At 48.8% G+C, this 14,957-nt stretch overlaps 1 protein-coding gene across 1 annotated transcript; it reads left to right on the top strand.

The window, feature by feature from the left end:
• The first annotated feature begins 1,512 nt into the window (after window positions 1–1,512).
• LOC123368902 (chitotriosidase-1-like) lies at window positions 1,513–14,957 on the top strand. The gene is made up of 10 exons (XM_045014131.1): window positions 1,513–1,638; window positions 2,243–2,272; window positions 3,315–3,516; window positions 4,362–4,418; window positions 4,994–5,144; window positions 5,873–5,997; window positions 9,016–9,142; window positions 11,661–11,843; window positions 12,068–12,184; window positions 14,588–14,957. Exons 1-10 carry the CDS (start codon window positions 1,614–1,616, stop codon window positions 14,729–14,731), a joined length of 1,161 nt encoding a protein of 386 aa, XP_044870066.1. The 5' UTR covers window positions 1,513–1,613; the 3' UTR covers window positions 14,732–14,957.

The following is a 14,957-nucleotide window of genomic DNA, read 5'->3' as shown; positions in this document are numbered from 1 at the left end:
CCCACCCCCCCTACAAACCTAGGTCTTCCATTGGCCAGGACTTTGCTGTTACCACTGGGCCAGTGACCCTATCAAAAGCAGAAATCCTGACATAAGTGCAGACTGGGATGGGACGAGCCATTAAACTTAGGGATAGATTCACAATATTTTCAACGCCAGATAATAAAGGTGGCCTTACATCTGCTACGGGAATGACTGACTGACTGGGACTCCTAATACATCAAAAGCATCCGATTTCTTCCTCTCCAAGGAGTGCAAGGGCTGTGGTTTTTATTTGTCTTTGATATTTCGGAGGCACATAACTTGGTAGCTAATCACGAAGCCTTCACAAATTCACTTACTGAAGAGAACAGAGAGGCACCGACAGACCAGCCTACAGAATCCAACACAGGTCATCCATCATTGCCCATGTGGACTGACCCAGATGAAATGACGTTTAGGCCTTGCCTACACGTGAAAGTGGTCACATTAGTGGGGCAGAGATCTTTCTGAATGATTAGAAATACAGGCAGCAACTGTCAGCAAGTGCTGGAGTAAGTGACTCCAAATGCATTTGGTCCCCACCGCTCTAGTGATGATTCATCCAGGGGGTAAATTCATTCCCGGCCTAAGACCATTCAAGCAAACAGAGTTACCCTATAGACAGAGTTGGCTCAGTTGCTGCTCATCTTAAAAACCAAACAGCAATGTTGGGAAGGAATATAAACGTTCCTGCTTCAAGGCACAAGCTGACCTTGAATGAAGAGTTATAGGGAAAAGATAAACAACTTCCCCCAGGGATAGGTTATCCCATAACTGCAGGGTTTCTCACATCTTCCTCTGAAGGAGCAGGTGTTAGAGACAGGACACTGAGCTAGATGGACCCATGGTCTGGTCCGGAGCGGCCATTCCTCCATCCTTGGAGAATCTGGCCCCGAAGGTGCTATGGGTAGACAAATATAAATGCATTAAAACATTCCCATTGCTCTGTGAAGCAAGATCCCCATTTTACTGCTGGGACCTCAGCAGCACAGAGGAAGTGAGCCAAACAGTTTCTCGTAACACCCTCCCCTTGGCAAAGTAGTCACAATAGCAGAAGTGAAAAAAACTAGGAGGCTTATCAGGGTCTGAGCCCCTTTGGGGCCAACCTCGCTGCAGTGGGAGCTTGCAGGCAATGATAAGAGAATGAGGCTTGGAGATTACGCAAGTCTCTCCAGTACAATGACACTATTTAAAAAGTCTTTGCTCTACATCTTCAAGAACAGTAATAAACCAGAGAAATGTGTACCCAAGGTCTCCCGCTCCTTGCCTCGGCACCATTTGTGTTTGCACAACAGGACAGAGCCAAGCTGATGGTAGGTATTGCAAAACCTACACAAGCACACACACAGTGCATGCTAAAATTGCACAAGAATTCCCTCACTAAAAATAGCCAGTTAAGTTCTCAGAGAGACAGAGTAAATAAGACTGTTCCTTTGTGAAAAAGAACATGCTGAGTTCTTGTAAATCAGGGTTATTGTATCAGACAGGTATAAAAAGTGACAATGAAAAGCAGAGACCAACCATTTGGCAGTCAGATACTGTCTCCTCCACACCACAGTGACAGAATCCAGAGCAGAGCTGTATGACCCAGCATGGGACAGGCAATCATTTGGGCTGGTAAGACTGGGGCTGGTGAACTGGTTTAACTCTTGTGACGGGTGTCATTGACTAGTCCCTAAATTGTATGGCAGTTTGGTGAAGTGGACGCAATGGGATTCCCGGCTGGGGAAATCTCAATGAAATAGGCACTCAGGGTGAATGTATTTTGGAGACTCGGTTGTTAATGGCTTGTGACAAGGGCCACCACAAAGCAAATTTTAAAGCAAGACAGTAATTGAAGATGCTTTAAAAAAAATCTAAAATTTTTTGAAGGGCCAAGCAGAAGAGGTCTTAAACATTCAGAAGAGATTTTAAAAAGAGAGATTTCCAAATTCTGCCTTTCATTTTCGCATCTGCAATTTGTGCTTGCAATCAGGTGCTTCGACATTTAAGCGGCCTAAATTACACCCACAAATAATTGTAGGCACCAAACTGCAGGTGCAAAACGAGGTGTGGTTAAGGCCATTGTGAAGATTTCTTAGACATGTGCATATGCCTCTTTGGAAGTAGGGAGGTGGGGCATTTATCATCCAAAGCACCAATATTACTTTACTCATACAGTCCACAGGATCTCAAAGATAGGTCAATAGTACACTTTACCCTTGTTCTTGTATTTCTGTAGGTTTCGCTCTCTTGCTGTCTCTACAATGCGGTAAGTAGCCAACTTACATTATCACCTGGTTTTACAGAGGCCAATAGAAACATGATCGATCACAGGGGATGGGGAAAAAAGGTTGTTGGGTTTTTGTAAGTGCTCCAGTGTGGGTGGGATTTTTGATGCTTGTACCGGGCTCTGGAATTCAAAAGCGGAAGAGGAAAGTCCTTCTCCTTCAAAACAGCTCCAAAAACGCTGTGCCAGGCCTAGTCACATCCTGCAAAGCCATCGAGTCATTTGAAAAGGAAGGAGGGAAGTTGCAAGGTTAGGAGGAACTGCAGGGGTCATTCTGGCTGCACGTCCACTGCCTCCCTGCCTGAGGCCACCACCAGCCAAAACTGCCCCTTCTCTGCCTCCCCTTCAATCCCAGCTACACTCATGGCAGAGAGACAGAGGAAATCCATTTCTTCCAGTGATTAAGTGTTTTACTGTAGAGCATGGGCAGTCTAGCAGCCCCACTTCAGTGCTCTGTGGTTAATATCGACTGCTCCATCTATACCCGATCTCTGCAGGCTACAGTCCTGTCTGTTAGCACTGCACAAAGTGCACCATGATGCTTAGTCACGGCGGTGGGGAATGGATCACAGAGCTGCTTTCATCCTTCAGAACTCAAGTCAAGATTCCTCCTCCTTTGGCTTTCGTTCACCTGGCCCTCGCATTACAGGAGATGCGCCTTCTAGCATCACAAGCTGCCATAGGCACGATAAGGCTCAATACATTTTGATTCATCCTGTGGATCACACCGTGGTTAGTTTACCAGGTGGGGCCTGGGTGCCCCCAGGAAGATTCTATCATGGTGCAGCCCTGTAAGAGTCATGCCATGTTACAGCCTCTCATAATAGAGCACTGTCTGCCCGAGGCCCCAAAGTAAACGCAACAGAAACCACAATCCACTCACAAAGCTGTATTGATATTAGAGGACTAAGAGGCCATTCAGGTCCATTGGCTGTTGTCTTGCTGGGAGATCCCCGGGAGGTGGCAGAGACAGCACAGCAATCTCAGGTTTCCATGGCACCCCGTCCTCTCACTGTCTCCCCAGGTTCTGCCTCTAAGCTGGTTTGTTACTTCACCAACTGGGCCCAGTACAGGCCTGGGGAGGGGCGCTTCCTCCCCGATGACATCGACCCCCATCTCTGCACCCACCTCATTTATGCCTTTGCCGGCATGAACGACCACGAGATCACCACCGTGGAGTGGAACGACGTGACACTTTATGAGGCTTTCAATGGCCTTAAAGCCAAGTGAGTAACACAGGGGGCACACCTGCGTCCCCGCAGCCGGGGTTCTCGCCACCAGGCTGGCTGCAGGAGGAAAGGCTCACCCTCAGGTCGAAGGGTGAGAGTTTTCCCAGGGAGCATTGTGTCATCCTCGGGGGAAAGAGGGGCCAGTGCATGTAGCCAGAAAGCAACAGGAAGCTTCCAGGGGTAGGGAATTAAACAAAGCTCCACTGCTGAGCATTCACGTCAAACCCAGTTCCGTGACAGAGGATGAAGGGAGCAGCTGCTCCCCATGTCTTGCCAGCAGCCTGTTCTGAGCCGGATTCGCAGCTAAGCAGAGCCTGAGCAGGCAAGTCAGCCAGCTTTCCACTCATCCTGGGTAGGCCGGGCCTGAAACCGCCCCGAGCATAGTTTAGATCAGTGGTCCTCAACCTTTTCCAGGTGGCAGGCGCTGGACGATGAGCCACCGAGGACCTTGGCCGGCAGAAATGCATCCGCCGAAATGCTGCTGAAAATCAGCAGCATTCTGGCAGCGATGCCTCTTGATGACTCTGCTTTTCGGCAGCATTTCAGCGGATGCTTGTCCGCCGGCCAGTACGTGGACCTAGATGCCCCGCACCACATTGGGGACCACTGGTTTAGATCATCCAAAGCTCTCCAAACTACATTAGCTATGGCAGTCCCACAGGGCCCACTGTGCTAGCTGGATCCGAGTGCCATGCTCTCCCTTCCTTTCCCCTGACACCCACCTCCATGCAGGCAGAGGGAGTGGGTGGGAAGGGAACTATGTCTGTCGAGTGACAGATTCCCCATAGGACAGCCAAGCCAAGCCAAGCATCCTTCATTTAAATGCACTTTTCTCCCTTCAGGAATCAGAGCCTGAAGACCCTGTTATCCATTGGAGGATCAAGCATGGGAACTGAACGGTAATACTGGGATCTGCAGTACCGTTCCACTTCTGAGAGTGGAAGTTAATATACCTTCGTGACACACCTGCTCAGAACAGCGACGGGCTTTCGAACCCACCACCTCCAGCTCTGGGAAAGCTTTTAACTTATAAACATGGAGGCTGAGGAAGGGGGAAATTGGTTCCCCCAAGAGCAGATGTAAAGGAGTATGGGCACGTCTAGGGTGCTTCGCTGCTGCGTTATTATTGTCCCTGTAATGGACAGCTTGCAGCTGTGAAGTCTGCATACTGAGCAGGGCCGGCTCCAGGAACCAGCTTATCAAGCAGGTGCTTGGGGCGGCCACTCCGGAGCGAGGTGGCACTTTCAGGTATTCAGCGGCAATTCGGCGGAGGGTCCCTCACTCCCGCTCGGAGCGAAGGACCTCCCGCTGAATTGCCGCAGACTGTGCCCTTTTTTTTTTTTTTCCTTTTGGCTGCTTGGGGCAGCAAAACCCCTGGAGCCGGCCCTGATACTGAGTGTAGCCAATTCAAACAGCACTGGGAATCTATACTACAATATACATGAATACACAAGGCACGTCACTTTCATTCCAGCTTCTCCCACATGGCTGCTTCGGCTGCTAATCGCTGGACATTTGTCCGCTCTGTGGTACAGTTCCTCCGGACGCATGACTTTGATGGACTAGATGTAGCCTGGATTTACCCAGGGAGGAAGGATAAGAGACATTTCACTTCTCTGATTCAGGTACAATAAAACCAGGGGGTGTGGTCACAGTTGCAAAAGGGCTACCTAACAATGGCAGAACATACATATCAAGCTCATAGCCTACTGCACCCAGCACATCACACCCCCAGTGGAGCTAGATCTCTGGGGAGGTGAATTTTGTCTGTCTTTCATAGAGATGGAACCACTTACAGAAAGAGTTTGAACATAAGGGAAATTCAGAGGCACATGAACATTTAGGAAGTATCACCCGGGAGAGCAACAACACAGTCATGCTGTGTCAGATTTTGAAAGGTCTGAACAATGCCCATGAGATCCTGCTGCGCAGGATCATAGCTCAGTTCCTTTCCCTCCAGGCACACTGTTGCGGGAACCCTCCCATGTCTCATTTTCACTACAACCCATGTGCTTCAGCCTGGGGAGATGGAGAAACATGGACTTAGTACAAAAGAGTTGGCACATTGATTCTGACCCTAAGAACATCCAGAAGTAAACAAATCAGTTTTAAAAGAACCCACCAGGAGTTTCAGAAAAGATCTAAACACTCCGAACTTCAAATCAGAAGCTGAGCTCTGAGAGGCTAGATAGGAACGCCCATGGAACTGTCACTGCAGGGTTCCTTGCACCTTCCTCTGCAGCAGCTGGTACTGATCAGTGTCAGACAGGATGCTGGGCTGGATGCTCCCCCGGTGTAATCCAATGTGGGAAGTTCCTATGTTAATTCAGATATTCTTACTTATACCCTCTAGGAACTAGCAACGGCATTTGAGAAGGAAGCTCAGAAAACCGGAAAAGAGAAACTTCTACTTAGTACCGCAGTGTCCGCTGGAAGGATAAATATTGACACAGGCTATGACGTCGACAAAATCTCCAAGTAAGTGTATCCAGTGACACTATTTTACAAAGGCTTCTAGAGAAGCTGTAACCAATCAGGAAAAATACCTGAGCATCATCGTGAACAGCTCAATGAAAATATCTGCTCAGGTAGCAGCTACCAAAAAAAGCAAAACAAAGTTAGGACGAATGAGGAAGAGAATCATCCTGAACCTGGCTTCAGTGATATTCTATAATTCAGTGGTACATCCTCATCCATGCTACTGTGTTCAATGCAGGTCACCTTCTTTCAAAAAAGGATACAGCAGAAATAGCAGGGGTTCTGGCAGGCAGTATTGCCTAGTGGGTAGAACACTGGACAGGGACTCAGGAGAGCTCAGTTTAATTCCCAGCACTGCCACTGGTTTGCTGGGTGACCTTGGGCAAGTCATTTCCTTCCTTTGCCTCAGTTTCCCAATGGGTAAAATGGGCATATAACACTATTGACCTCCTTTGGAAAGTGCTTTGAGATCTATGGATACATACGCATACAAATATTTATATATAAAGAGATAGGCAACAAAAATCTAGACACCTAGAGAGAGTTCCATAGAGAGACATTGGAGACTGGCTTAGAGAGATGAGTAACAGGGGTTATGAAAGAGAAATAAAATAGTGAATGGTATAGAAAAGTTGAAATTGCCAGCTCCTATTTACCATCTCATCATGCAACAGAAGGGGAACATGAAATCACATGAATGCTGCTGGAAATTTTACAGTATAGATTAGCCTGTGGAACTCATTGCCACAAGATAAAGGACAAGGATTAGACTACATTAGTTTAGATTTTTATTTTAAGAGCTATAAATCTTCACAGCTCAGGCCATCAACCAGTCATCAATTGACAAGGTTAGACAGAAACTTCCCTTAGAGCAGATTCATTCCACAAATGTCCCCAATAGATTTTCTGGCACCTTTCCTTAAAATATATGGCGCTGACCACTATCAGACAGGATAGTGACTAGATGGACCCTGAGTCTGATTCAGTATGACAGTTCTTAAGGTACATAGTCAATATACTTGGCCGTGTACAGTTACCCAGAATGTTTCATATCATTGTCTGCCGTTAGAGGCGCTAAAACTAGAACCTGGATTCTGAAACTCAATCACATATCAGGAATGTTCCTGCCACAAGAGTTTTGTTTCCATGTTCAATGGAACATGGAACAATGGAACAGACCCCCAAGGGTCAGTCCTAGGACCAATCCTATTCAACTTATTCAGAAATGATCTGGAGAAAGGGGTAAACAGCGAGGTGGCAAAGTTTGCAGATGATACTAAACTGCTCAAGATAGTTAAGACCAAAGCAGACTGTGAAGAACTTCAAAAAGATCTCACAAAACTAAGTGATTGGGCAACAAAATGGCAAATGAAATTTAATGTGGATAAATGTAAAGTAATGCACATTGGAAAAAATAACCCCAACTATACATACAATATGATGGGGGCTAATTTAGCTACAACTAATCAGGAAAGAGATCTTGGAGTCATCATGGATAGTTCTCTGAAGACGTCCACGCAGTGTGCAGCAGTAGTCAAAAAAGCAAACAGGATGTTAGGAATCATTAAAAAGGGATAGAGAATAAGACAGAGAATATCTTATTGCCCTTATATAAATCCATGGTACATCCACATCTTGAATACTGCATTCAGATGTGGTCTCCTCATCTCAAAAAAGATATACTGGCATTAGAAAAAGTTCAGAAAAGGACAACTAAAATGATTAGGAGTTTGGAATGGGTCCTATATGAGAAGAGATTAAAGAGGCTAAGACTTTTCAGCTTGGAAAAGAGGAGACTAAGGGGATAGAGATATATAAAATCATGAGTGGTGTGGAGAAAGTGAATAAGGAAAAGTTATTTACTTGTTCCCATAATATAAGAACTAGGGACCACCAAATGAAATTAATGGGCAGCAGGTTTAAAACAAATAAAAGGAAGTTCTTCTTCACGCAGTGCACAGTCAACTTGTGGAACTCCTGGCCTGAGGAGGTTGTGAAGGCTAAGACTATAACAGGGTTTAAAAGAGAACTAGATAAATTCATGGAGGTTAAGTCTATTAATGGCTATTAGCGAGGATGGGTAAGGAAAGGTGTCCCTAGCCTCTGTTTGTCAGAGGGTGGAGATGGATGGCAGGAGAGAGATCACTTGATCATTGCCTGTTAGGTTCACTCCCTCTGGGGCACCTGGCATTGGCCACTGTCAGTAGACAGGATACGGGGCTGGATGGACCTTTGGTCTAACCCAGTATGGCCGTTCTTATGTTCCAAGCCAGAACTAGAAAGGGTCCATGTTCTTTTTTTCTTTTGGGTACAGCTGAGTTTGTGGCAGAATGACCTCAGATAGCAGAAGTCTCACCAACAGAGAAAGTCAGCAGATCTTGTTAGATGAGACATGTTGGGCTGAAATCTTATGAGAACAGTTTGCAAGAGATTCCACCTTATCAGTGAATCCAAACCCACACACTCATTGTGTGAGAGGCTCAGGGAACTGGGCTTATTTAGTCTGCAGAAGAGAAGAATGAGGGGTTTGATAGCAGCCTTCAACTACCTGAAGGTGGGTTCCAAAGAGGATGGAGCCAGGCTGTTCTCAGTGGTAGCAGATGACAGAACAAGGAGCAATGGTTTCAAGTTGCAGTGGGGGAAGTCTAGGCTGGATATTAGGAAACACTATTTCACTAGGAGGGTGATGAAGCACTGGAATGGGTTACCTAGGGAGGTGGTGGAATCCCGTCCTTAGAGGTTTTTAAGGTCAGGATTGACAAAGCCCTGGTTGGAATGATTTAGTTGGAGTTGGTCCTGCTTTGAGCAGGGCGTAGGAGTAGATGACCTCCTGAGGTCTCTTCCAACCCTAATCTTCTATGATTCCAGTTCAGCCTCAAAACTATTAAACCTAATCCAGATCCAAATGTAAATATTAGGTTGTCCCATCCCTCTCCACATATTATTCCTGTGTGCCATTTTTGGGATGTTTATTTTGGGTTATGTAACTTATCTCATTCTCTTTTTCCTTTCCTGCAGGATTGTGGATTTTATTAACCTCATGAGCTATGACTTCCATGGGGCCTCCTGGGAGAAGACTACAGGACACGTCAGTCCTCTTAACAAGGGAAAGAAAGACCTTAGAACTGCTGCATACAACAATGTTGTAAGTGACAAAGATCCTTTTGTCTCTCCTCCCCTCATCCACCTAAAGTTTTACAAGCAACACAAGTTCTGAAAGCGGAACTGAAAGAGGAAGTGACTTGCTTTGGAACTGTTTCCACAGTAACTGAGCTAGCTACCAAGTAGATAGAGAAACTTGTGGATTGTGAGCGATGCTCGACAGACACCACTCCCCGACTCCTCCACATGCCTCAGTACAAACAGCCCTGTACATTGCCAACATTCCTACAACGTGGTAAGGCAGGTCAAGGGGTATTTTCAGTGTCGACTCATGACAGGGCACATGGGATGAGGTTCATCAACAGTATGACCACACCCTTCCAGCTCTCCTGAAGACATTCGGATGCTGGTGTTGGGCTAAAACCTGCTGCCCAAAGTTACATGATGGCAGATAGTGTAGGACAGCAGTGTGTCTTTTTTAAAAACTGTATTTAGTGTCTCCAGTTAAGTCCGGTGTGGTCTGGGGTTTAAGTCTGGCGTGGATCACACCGGAGAGGAGTTTGGCAGTCCCAGCGTAGATGCGAGCTGAAAGTCACGAGTAACTCTGTTGAAGCCCAAGAGTGGCAGTTGTGTCAAAACAGCTTTAAGCAAGAGAAGAAATCTGGCCCCTTTGTTCTAATACAGTGTTTCTCAGACTGGGGTCCATGAGGGTATTCCAGGGGGTCCCCGGGCCCTGCTGTTCAACTCCAAGAGGCACTGGGAGGGAGGGAGAGGAGCGGGGACAGGGTGCGCTCGGGGGAGGGGGTGGAGCAAGCATGGGAAGAGGTGGAGTGGGGGCAAGGCCTAGGGCTGAGCAGGAGGCTTGGGGATCCAAGTAGGGTTGCCAACTGTCTAATCACACAAACCCACATACCCTTGCCCGGCCCCTGCCCTGACCCTTTTCCCGAGGCTCCGCCCCTTCCCCCAAGGCTCCATCCTGCCCTGCTCCTTCTCTGAGCCCCCCCCCACTCACTCCATCCCCCCTCCCTCCATCGCTCACTTTCCCTCACCCTCACTCACCTTCACCGGGCTTGGGCAGGGGGTTGAGGTACTGGAGGGGGTGAGGGGGGCAGGCTCTCGGAAGGAGTTTGGGTGTGGGAGGGGGCTCAGGGCTGGGGCAGAGGGTTGGGGTGCTGGAGGGGGTGAGGTGCAGGCTCTGGGAGAGATTTTGGGTGCAGAAGGGGGCTCATGGCTAGGTAAGGGGGTTGGGGGGGTACAGGCTCTGGCCAGGAGGCACTTACCTTGGGCAGCTCCCAGGCGGTGACGCAGTGGGGCTAAGGCAGGCTCCCTGCCTGCCCTGGTCCCACGCCACTCCTAGAAGTGGCTGGCGCATTCCTGCAGCGCCTGAGGGAACGGTTAGGGGGCTCTGCGCCCTGCCTGTGCCCGCAAGCACCGCCCCCGCAGTTCCCATTGGCTGCAGTTCCTGGCTAATGGGAGATGCAGAGTCGGCGCTGGGGATGGGGGCAGCACGCAGAGCCCCCGGCCCTCCCCTAGGGGCCACAGGAATGTGCCAGCTGCTTCCAGGAGCAGCGTGGGGCCAGGGCAGGCAGGGAGCCTGCCTTAGCCCCACTGTGCTGCCAGAGTTTCAGTGCCTAAAATCTCCCAGTTTGGCTTCAATAGCCTTCAGGAGATAGGGCCTGATTCCAGGAGACTTCCGGCGAAACTGGGAGGGTTGGCAACCCTAGGGCCAAGAAAATTTTTAAATCAAAATGGGAGTCCTCAGGTTGCTAAAGTTTGAGAACCACTGTTCTAATACACAAAATTATCATGCAATGTAGCGGCCCAAATGGTGAGGCCAGAAAGAGGAGATGAGAATGTTCTTTCTTGCCACCCTGTCATCTCCCATCAGTAAGATCCAGGAGTAACTCCATTACTGAATGTAAACTAATGTAGAACTCTCCGAGGCAAGATCAGGACCCTAATGGCTGATTCTTCAGCAGAGCAGTGTCACTCCAGCTGACACAGCTCCGGCCTGCATCTTTTGGGGGGCTCTAGTTAGTTTTTATCAGTCAGCACGAAGACACTAACCAATAGAACTGAGCCCAAGTCTTTGTCTCTCCCTTCAGAAGTTCAGTCTTAGGTTTGTCACCCTAACGACAGAAATAACGGGGGAAACGGATGTGTCTTAGCCTGACTGTGAAGAGCCCCATATTTCCTACAACCTTTAACAGCTGTCACCCATTCTGGTCCACTCTAGGACCAGCCCAGTAGCTTGTGAAATGTCTGATCACTTGAAAGATTGGGGTTCCTTGTGCCCTCTCAATGGCTATCATGCCATCTGCAGGATGGTTTCCTGTCCCCGGGAATGGAGTCCCCTATAGCCATGGAGCAGGCTGGAACTGACACGGACCCTTTGCATGGAGATGTTCAATGTCCAGAAGCATGTTGCTGGAAAAATGGAGATGAATAGGCAGCCATATCTTGGGAAGCCTTAGAATTTGTACCAAAGCACCGCAGGGCGGTATAAAAAACAGGTCTCAGTTTAAGCTGCCAAATACACGTTTAATATTTCCTTCGAACAGGACAACGCCGTGAGACATTGGAAGAGAAAGGGCGCCCCAGGGGAGAAGATCATCATGGGAATCCCAACCTATGGGCGGAGCTTCACCCTTGACACGCTAGATACAGGCGTTGGGGCCCAGGCTTCCAAGGCAGGACTGCCAGGCCCTTTCACTTCCGAAGCAGGATTTTTAGCGTATTATGAGGTAAGGAGTATATTTGTTCCATCTGGGCTTACTTGGGGGGAAGCAGCCGTAAGAATAATCTGATTTTGCATAATCAAAGGGAAGCCGTGCTCAGTTTTCTAACATGAACATGGTTTCAGTCTGCATGCCAAGGAGGAAAAGGCTACTTTTCATTTCCTCCCCATCACACTGGCTCTGACCAATACCCACAGCCTCATCCTGCCTCCAAATGTGTTTTGGTTTAGATCTGCACCTTTAAACAAGGTGCCACCACGGAGATGATTGAGGAGCAGAAGGTCCCTTACTCCTATAAAGGGAACCAGTGGGTAGGGTACGATGACATGGAGAGCATTAAAACCAAGGTAAGGAGGGTCCCAACCATTCGCTTTGGGCCAAGAGCAACCCAATGTCTGGCACCAATAAGCACAGGGGCGGCTCTATGTATTTTGCCGCCCCAAGCACGGCAGTCAGGCGGCTTTCGGCGGCGCGCCTGCAAGAGGTCTGCTGGTAACGCGGATTTGGCGGCGTGCCTGCGGGAGGTCCGCCAGTCCCGCGCCTTTGGCGTACCCGCTGCCAAATTGCCGCCGAAACCACGGGACCGGTGGACCTCTCACAGGTGCGCCGCCAAAGGCTGCCTGACTGCCGCTCTCACGGTGACTGGCAGGCCACCCCCTGAGGCTTGCCGCCCCAGGCATGCACTTGGTGCGCTGGTGCCTGGCGCCGCCCCTGAATAAGCATGACACCTACTTTCCACTGAGAAGTATGGCCACTCACCCAAGTCACATGGCAAGAGTAACAGCTTCATTTTGGGCAACGTGCACGGGGTTTCATCCACCGTATCTGGCTCCCATCGCCACTCAGGCTGAGGTTCCATATGGGAACATTAAACAAAAGTAACTGGAGGAATGTGACTATTTGAACAGCTGTATTATCATAGCTCTATTGCTACGACAAGCAAACACCACTGGGGCGGTGGAAGCTGCCCGTTCCCACTTTTCCATTCTAAGCTTTCATGTGCTTACAACGCATTTCAGGGGAAATCTTGTTCTTCTGGGCTACAGTTTCTTGTGTCCTCAGCCCAAAAGGCAGCATAAAAACAAACAGAAATCAAGAGTTTACCTGCTTGAATTCTGCAGGGGGGAGAAAGAATTGTCACCACCCTCCTCCCCAAAATATTGTATCAATTGTGCAGGTGCTCGCAGGCCTGGATACTTCTACATCTTCCAACTTGCCTTGGATCAAGTATTCAAATCAGAACTGAGGAAACAAGTTCTAAGCATCTGGGGCAGGGGACCGGCAGGGGTGGCTGTGTGCGTGACACACTCAGTGCAACATGAGCAGGACTGTCAGTATCAAGTATGAGGCCATACGGCTCTCTAAGGACAGGCAACAAAAAACAGCCTGGCTTGATGAAAAGTCGGCTAAACCTACCACAGATAGGTCAGCTGGTTGCTCTGTTTATGAGAGCCATGCGGGGAGGAAGGTCGTGCTTTTCTTGCTGTCCTGAGAGAAAGCAAGTCCCCCACCACACACACACACACACACACACACACACACACACAGTGCAGCTGTGACTGCTTAGGATCAGTGTCAGACTGAACTACGTATTTCTGCCCATCATGTTGAGGGGGAATATTCTTTTTCCCAGTCAGTTAAACCTGGATCACACCCCAGACTGCACTTTGGAGCTCTCTGTTGCTTTTTGACAAGGGATGTTGTGCTGTAGCCAGCCCCCACCACCACCCGGGCATCTGGGACCGGAAGCCCTATTTTACAAGATAAATTGCCCAGGGAAATAATGCAGCTCTCAGAGCTGGTGTTTAAGTGTAAAAAGCAGATGCTGGAGAGAGCTCCCAATACCCCCTGCAACATGTGGGTACCAGACAGGACCCAGCCAAGATGGTCAGGGATGCAACCCCATGCTCTGGGTGTCCCTAAGCCTGACTGCCAGATGCTGGGACTGAACAACGGGGGCATCACTCGATAATTGCCCTGTTCTGTTTATTCTCTCGGAAGCATCTGGCACTGGCTGCTGTCAGAAGGCAGGATACTGGGCTGGATGGACCATTGCTCTGACCCAGTATGGCCGTTCTTATGCTGAGTACTCACTAACACACTCAGACTGTGAGTCGGGACCCCAAAGCGGGTCATGACCCTGTTTTAATGGGGTTGCCAAGGCTGGCTTAGATTTGCTGCAGCCCAGGGCTGAAGCCAAAGCCTGAGCCCCATTGCCCGGGGCCGAAGCCGAAACCCTTGAGTTTCAGCCCTGGGTGGTGGGGCTCAGGTTACAGGCTCCCTGGCTGGGGCTGAGGCCCTTGGGCTTAACGCTACCCCCCCCCACACACACACACACACACTTGGGGCGGTGGGGCTTGGGCTTTGGTCCCCCCTCCTGGGGTCATGTAGTAATTTTTGTTATCAGAAGGGGGTCACAGTGCAGTCACGTTTGAGACCCCTTGTACTAACACAATGAAATCCCTCCCTTAGGTCCCAGAGGAAGGTCAAGCAGGGAACAGGTGTGAAATACAATTCACAAGAAAGCCGGTTTCAACAGGCTTTTGCCCAAATGGAAAGAGTTCAGGATCTTAGAAAAAGTTTGGAGAGAGGCTGTCCCGTTCACCCCTCTTGCCTCGTCAGGGCTATTTCTCACTTTAGTAACATGTTGAAAGGAGATGCCCACCTGACAGAGCTGAAATAGCACAGGTGCATCTAAATGTCTGTTTCTCATTTCACCTTGTCCATTTTTTCCCCTTTCCCTCGCTTAGGTTAAATATTTGAAGCAACATGCTTTGGGAGGGGCCATGATTTGGGCCCTCGATCTGGATGATTTCAGCGGCTCTTTCTGCCATGAAGGAGCTTACCCTCTCACACAGACACTGAAGAGTGCGCTGAACGCTGGTAGTCAATGAGTGATTGCATTGAAGTGCAAAAGTTTCCAATATATACAAGGGAAGTGATCACTGTAGGTTTTGGAAGCATATTGATTTACTGTGACAGTAGATCTGAGCTTTGCTTGGGTGTCTTTAAGATAACAATTGTATAAAACTTGAATGGCAGCAGCAGTCTCCTTGGGACATGAGGAAAAAAACCTGTTAACCAGAGACAGTAACATTTGTTATTAAATATGTGCACGAG

The sequence above is a fragment of the Mauremys mutica genome, chromosome 4 (genome assembly GCF_020497125.1).
Source record: "Mauremys mutica isolate MM-2020 ecotype Southern chromosome 4, ASM2049712v1, whole genome shotgun sequence".
NCBI classification, from domain to species: domain Eukaryota; kingdom Metazoa; phylum Chordata; order Testudines; family Geoemydidae; genus Mauremys; species Mauremys mutica.
Note: the sequence above shows the minus strand (reverse complement) of the source record. Positions and strands in the feature narration are given on the sequence as shown.

Coding starts and splice junctions, on each gene's coding strand:
- LOC123368902 (XM_045014131.1), top strand. CDS start 1,614: ATGGGACAGGCAATCATTTGGGCTG. Junction 5,998..9,015: donor GACGTCGACAAAATCTCCAA/GTAAGTGTATCC, acceptor CCTTTCCTGCAG/GATTGTGGATTTTATTAACC. Junction 12,185..14,587: donor TGGAGAGCATTAAAACCAAG/GTAAGGAGGGTC, acceptor TCCCTCGCTTAG/GTTAAATATTTGAAGCAACA.